The 6,937-nt window shown below is 48.0% G+C and overlaps 1 protein-coding gene across 1 annotated transcript in view; it reads left to right on the forward strand.

The window, feature by feature from the left end:
• Window positions 1-4,244: 4,244 nt before the first annotated feature.
• The window catches only part of LOC114050288 (juxtaposed with another zinc finger protein 1), a 42,312-nt gene continuing 39,619 nt past the window's right edge, over window positions 4,245-6,937 (forward strand). The window contains exon 1 of the mRNA XM_027871899.1: window positions 4,245-4,454. Coding sequence (XP_027727700.1) covers window positions 4,262-4,454 — 193 coding nt within the window. The 5' untranslated portion in view covers window positions 4,245-4,261. The remainder of the gene's footprint in view (window positions 4,455-6,937) is intronic.

Consider the following 6,937-nt stretch of genomic DNA (forward strand, 5'->3'; position numbering starts at 1 on the left):
CTGAAAAGATATCCCCCAGCCTCTGATTGGAAAGTAAAGTATGGGGAGCAGAAGAGGCAAGAGGTGGCATGCTGGGCACCCCCCAAAAAAACGCAGCGCCTGATTGACTTTGTAATTCTCTGTGTGGTTACCGATGCACACTTTTTGTCTCCTAAAAATTTCAGTTTCTCAAGGGCAGGGGCCATTTCTTTTGTGTCTTGCTTTCCCCAGCACCTAGTCTAATGCCTAGTACATCATAGGTGCTTAATAAATGCTTGTTGGTTGAGACATTTGGTCAGAATGAAAGTGACACTGGCAGTCATCACTGATCCATCAGAGCTGTTTATCTCGGAAAATATCAGTGCCTGAACCTTCCTCCCTTTCCCTTAGACGGGAGGGAGACCTGGGCATGATTTGGGAACATTTTGCTCCCTCAGATCTATTTAGCCTCCAAAAAGGCAGATCCTTTTTTTTATCTTGCAGAATCTACCGTTTATGACTGGTCTGTGAGGGAGGGAGCTGGTTTCCATCTTAGTTACGACCAGACCCACATCCAAAAAGCCAAATGAATACCCAGACTCCCAAGTAGGAATTACTGCTCCTTCCTGGACAAATAGAGTCAGGGATGAGGGAGCTAGATGTCATAGGATCGTGGGTGTCCTTGCGCCAGGAGAGGGGGTCCTGGGTGTCTTTGATCGGATGCATCATTGATGAGCTTCGTCGTCTTGCTTTCGTTCCTATCAGATGTGTCAGTCAACAAGAATCCAGCGTGGGGCTCTTGGGAATGGAGGGGAGGGGGAGGCAAAGGAAAACCCTAAAAGAGGGATGATGACGGCACGTTGGGTGCGGGTGTGTCAGGGAAGTGTGCACTGGCAGCCGAGCCAAGGGGAGGCCCGGGGGGGGGGGGGGCCCAGGGTAGTGTTTGTAGGGCGGACCATTGGCCCATTTCATCTCCCCAAGAGCGCTGGGAGGGAAGTGCTCTTAGCCCTCTCTGAGGGTCGCGCGGTGCACGGCTTCAACTCTATCCACTGCACCGCCCACCTGCCCAAGAGGTGAGGCTTCGAAGGTGCCGGGATTTAGGGTCAGAGGTTAGGAGGGAGAGTATTCCAGGCATGGGAAACAGCCTGGAAAGGGACGGAAAATGGGTGAGGAAAGGCAAGGGGGTCAGTGCGGCCAGACAGACCCTGGTGAGTGTGGAAGGGTCTTGTGTGTTAGACTGGCAAGGGGAGAGTCTGCGCTGGGAGGGGGGTTACCTGCTACACTGCGTTCCCCGTGCAGTCCTAAAGGTAACAGTCACTGGGGGTTAGTGAGGGGTGGGGGGAGCAGGGGGCAAGGTCAGACCTCTGCCTTAGCAAAATCACAAACGCAAAAAGCAAACAATCAGCGGATTTGTGATGTCAGGAGAGAGAACACGTATGTGCCCATTGTGAGGGTAACAGCACAAATGCAAAATGAAGACGAGGTAGTTAGGGAGGGGGGCTATGGAGAGGCCTAAGAGGAGGATTCTGGCCGAGGAAAGAACAAGCTGCAAAGAGACCCACCTGGGGGGTTCATTCTCTGCCCCCCTCCCCTTCTCCTTCCCCCCCCTTTCATCTCCACCTCCCCCACTCATCCTCTGCCCTTCCCCCGCCCTCTCCCCCTCCCTTTGTCCCTTTCCCCTCCCCCTCTTCTCTCCTCTCCCTTTCCCCTCCCCCTCTTCTCTCTCCCTTTCCCCTCCCCCTCTTCTCTCCTCTCCCTTTCCCCTCCCCCTCTTCTCTCCTCTCCCTTTCCCCTCCCCCTCTTCTCTCTCCCCTCCCTCATTCATTCTCATCGTCTTTCTTGCTCTTGCCCCCCCCATCTCTTACTCTTTCTTCCTCTCCCCTTGCTCAGTGTGGGGCCCCTCCACCCTCTCCAGCCTGGTTATTTTCTTGCCCGGGGCTTAGACCTGTGCATGTGACTTTATGCCCCCAGATTGGGCTGCAGGAGGCATCTGGGGAGCGCAGCGCGTCGGGGCGGCTCCCAGCGCTAAAGGCCGAGTGTTAGGAGCCGTTCCAGCCGTTCCAACGTGAGTAGCGTTTCACGGTGTTCGCTGGGATTCTGCAGCGGGAGAGGCGGCTCCCTTTGTTCGCTGCCCACGGATGGAGCCGGCCGCCTGCAGACTGTGGAGCGCTTAGGGCTGGAGGCAGCGCAGGGAACCGTGGAAGAGCTGCCGTGGGGGGCCAGCCTCTCGTGAGAGCTGCAGGGACGCCCCGCGTGCCAGCGGGAGGCCCTTCTTTCTGACCTTCCCCCCAACAATATCGGGGCTAATCTATCAGCGTCACAAGTAACAAACCGTGTGCTAGGGGATTTCTGTAATGTCCTATTGGCAGTTTCGAGGTGGGGTCCCCCCCCCCCCCCCCCCGCCGTTCTTCGGCCCCGCCCCCGACGGCCCGGGCGCGGGCCGGCCCCCCCCCCCCCCCCCCCGTCACATGTGCTTCACCTTTTGGACCCCTTAAACATGCAAACCCCTCCTCAGAATAATGCCTTCGAATGTGTAAAACAGAATACACAGGATCGAAGGAAATTAATTGCACTCAAATGCAGTTATCAAAGCACTTTAAAAAACCAGGTTCACAGACCCCAGGTTAACAACACCTGCCCCAGGTAAACACTTTAGAAGAGACTTCCTTTGCCCCTTGTTGTTATTAATCAATCAGTGAATCTACAGCCTTTTATTTAAGCATCAACCGTATGCCAGGCACTGTGCTAAATGACACTGAGGAGAAAAAGAAACGACTGAATTAGGCCCTGACCTTCTAATGGGAGACCCAGCACGCCTACATACATATAGATACATACAGAATCCAAACAAGATGGATACAAGGTCGCGTTGGGAGGAGGTGTCCTGCTGCAGGGAGGACGGAGAAAGGCTTCTGCTGAGTCTTGAAGGACGTTTCTTGGGAGCTTTAAGGTCATGCAGGAAGATCTTGGAATAAGAAGATTCAGAGCTGACCTTAGGGGTATCTAGCCATTTCCCACATGAAGACATTCCAACCCACAAGGGCAGTGACTTTCCCAAGGTCTCGTATACTTAACAAGGATCACAGCCAGCGTTTGAACCTAAGTGTTGGGACTCTGAATCAGGGTCTGTACTACACTGCCTTAACAATGTGTTGCTATTTAGTCGTTTCAGTTTTGTCCAACTCTCCATGACCCCATTTGGAGTTTTCTTGGAAGAGATACTGGTATGGTTGGCCATTTCCTTCTGCAGCTCACTTTACAGATGAGGAAACTGAGGCAGACAGGGTGAAGTGGCTTGCCCAGGGTCATACAGCTCCTAAGTGTCTGAGGCCAGAGTCCCAAAAATGAGTCTTTCGGACTCTAGGCCTGGTGTTTCGTACACTGCGCCACCTAGCAGCCGCTTTAATAATTGCCAAGCGAATATCTTAAGCAGAGAGGGTCTGATACCCTCTGATTTTGCATTTCTCCATGGCTGCATGATGCAGCTGATGGGGACGTAGTTAAGCATATTCAATGTAACAGGTATGCAGCGTTTCTACCCAGTGTGTAGCACCTCACGCATTTCACACAAGGTGTGTGTATACTTACTCTCTGGGCCAGATCTCTCTAATGCCCTCAGACTGACAGGTCTGCCAATGCGGTGACACTCAGACTCTGTCAGGGACCTAAGGGTAACTTGATTTGGGGGGGACATACACTTCCTCTACTCATCCCTTTAGCTCGTGTGCCCCTATCAGTATGCTTCTATTTATACAAACACAGTTAATGATGACATATTTAAATCTTAACTATATCCTTTTCCTTAGCAGTAAGAGAGAAAACAAGTCAGTAGAATATCAGAGTTACTCCTATAAGACAAATCTAGGGAATAATAAATATATTTGCATAAGCCTGGATCCCACTGTCCCACTTCATATTCAGTATCTCTGGGGGAAAGTGGGAAGACTTACATGAACCTAACTCACAATTCTGGAATGATAAACCTCAGGGTTACCTTTCTTTCTCAGGAACTGTCCATAAAAAGTTCCTTGAGGAACGTAGCTTTTGTGTTGAAAATTGCTTCCACTGCTAAGTTGAGCTGATTCTTGCTGTGTTCAACTAACATCCCTCTTTTTTGCAGTAAAAAATTACTGAAATTTTTTGAGTCAAGGACAATGCGTCCTTTTCGGTCGACATTTGTTCAATTCATTTTGGGAGATTTTCAATGCATTTGCTTTAGATTTGCATATCTGATGATTCGCCAAACCTTAATGACACCATTCCTGTCTTGTCTCCCCCCACCTTCTGTTGATATTTCAGATTTATGACTGATGCAGCTCGCCGTGAGCAGGAGTCTTTGAAGAAGAAAATTCAGCCCAAACTTTCCTTGACCCTGTCCAGCTCAGTGTCTCGAGGGAATGTGTCCACTCCACCTCGCCACAGCAGTGGAAGCCTTACCCCACCCGTTACCCCTCCCATCACCCCCTCCTCTTCCTTTCGCAGTAGCACACCAACAGGTAAGTCCTTACGGCTCCACTCGGACCCTCCCATGTTGAGAGAAGGGACACGCCGTTCTTTGGGGACAAGTTTCTTTGGGCACAAGTTGCTTCTCTCTTTCCCTGAGAAAACAGTTTGCTGCCTATCAGTTTGTTTGGCACCCATCCCATTCCATTAAATCCAGCAGACATTTATTAATTGTCTCCTAGTTCAAAGATCCTCTTTTTAGTGATTTGAATACGAAGGTAAACATTACACTATGCCTGCCTTCAAGGAGTTTATAGTCAACAGGGGAATACAACATGAACGCGGGACATTGACAGAAATGTAATGTAAGGCTGAATCAGCATCAGATATTTTGGGTTTTGGATTTATAATCAGATCGTGTGTGGGAAGGAGTGATTCCCCTTTCCTCTTGTCCTTCAGGTTAGGAGAAAATCGTTGGACTTTTACTCAGTTTCCTGAAAAAATATGAAGGATGGACCACATTTTTCTCTTTTTGGGTTGACTATCCCTAATTGCCCTATAATAATAGTTAGCATTATATATAGGGCTTTACAATTTTTATCTCATTTGACCCTCATGCCAGTGCTAAGAGGTAGATGCTATTAGTAGCTCCATTTTTCAGATGAAGAAATTAAGGCAGAAAGCATTTGAATGACTTACCTAGGGTCACACAGCTAGTGTCTAAGGCTGGATTTGAACTCAGGACATCCTGACTCCAGGCCCAATGCTCTGTCTCATGATTTGAGAAGTCATAATATTGTTAAGATTTTAAGTGAGATTTTTTTTTTAAAGTCAGTGACAAGGAACAGTGCCCATATCTAGACACAGTTTGCTAACAGACCGTTTGCCAGAGTTTTTTAATTGAGATTATTTAAAGGACAGACTGATTTGGCATCCAGTAGAAACAGGCTGTGTTGGCTTGGTCAGATGTCCTGAGATATCAAGTTATCTTCAGTCAGTCAGCGGCTCAACCTGCAAGCATTTATTAAGCACCTACCATGTGCCAGGTGTTATATGAGGCGCTCCAGATGCAGATTCAAAGAATGAAATTATCTCTATGTTCTAATGGGTGAGATATTATGACATGTACACATACATACTGAATTAGTATAAAGAGAGTAAATACAAAGTAATTAAACATGGGTTAATTAGGCAGGGAGGGTACTTACTCGAAGCTGGGGGGGCTGCTTCTAGGAGAGTCTTCAAGTAGAAGGCTGTGCTTGAGTCGTGTCTTGAAGGAGGTGGAGAATCCATTGAGGTGGAGGTGAAGAGGGACTGGCTTCCAGGCATGAGGCTGTTAGTGCAAAGACGCGGAGATGGGAAATTGAGTCCTGTGGGAGGCACAGAGACATCACCAGATGTGGAAAGGAGAAAAAACTCCTTCTGTTATCATTTATTTCCAGTACTTGCTGAGTTCTGCCTGTTAAAATGAGACCATTTTGGTTCAACCAACTCTTTCTGTGTTGCCTTAAGTTAACCATCCCGCCATATTGTATCACAAGAGGTCACAGGTCTAAAGGTGATATTGGTGGAATGCGCATCAGGTTTTCTCATTGTCTAATTGCCCAGTCCCAGTTCTGGCCTGGAGGCATCGACCTTTTCTTTCCTTGGGGCCGAATAACAGACCTTTAGAATTATAAACTTTTTGACATTTTTAGGAACCAACTAACGTTCAATAATTCCCTTTGTGGCTTTAGCCAGAGGTGGAGATTGGGTTGTGAACCACATCTTGCAGGGGAAAGGATTTGAAGTTAGAAAACCTGGGTTTGGATCCCAGCTCTACCACCTGCTCTGTGCGGGTGGCTTTGAACAAGGCACTTCCCTTTCTGGGCCTCAGTTTCCTCCTCTGTAAAATGAGGGGATCGGCCCAGATGACAACCAGGGCTGCTTCCTGCTTTAAATTATGGACCTTATGAAATGACAGGCCTATCCACACATATGGAGTCAGAGGACCTGGGTTCAGATCCTGGCTCTTATTACTAATAACTTATGTGACCTTAGCCAAATTGCTTTACCTCCGTGGTAAAGGGGACACAGTTTCCTCCTCTGTCAAAGGAAGGGCTTGGATTCAGTGGTCTGTGAAGTCCTCCCAGCTCTGGGTCAGGAATGCTCTAACTACTTATGAGTAGAATGCTTTTAATATTTTTGCTGTAAAACATTAAGTCTTGTGTGAATGATCCATTTTTAATCTTGGTGAAACAATTATTCCACATTATAGCTGGACTTTTCTGTAATTATATTCTACCTTTTTGGATGTGTCATTATGGCTATCCCTCCCTCCTTACTCGCCAACCCAGAACTAACTCAAATTCTAGGGGAGAAAGAAGAAGAAGCAAGGTATGTAAAGACAGAAAAATCAGGTAAGCCAAAAAAGATGGAGGAGAAGGGGGGGGTGCAGAAGACGACAATGATGATGATGATGATGATGATGATAGAAGAGAAGAAGATGGTGATGATGATGATGATGGAGAAGATCATGATGATGATAGAAGAGAAG

The sequence above is a fragment of the Vombatus ursinus genome, unplaced genomic scaffold, assembly GCF_900497805.2.
Source record: "Vombatus ursinus unplaced genomic scaffold, bare-nosed wombat genome assembly UNPS02014799.1, whole genome shotgun sequence".
Lineage (NCBI taxonomy): Eukaryota > Metazoa > Chordata > Mammalia > Diprotodontia > Vombatidae > Vombatus > Vombatus ursinus.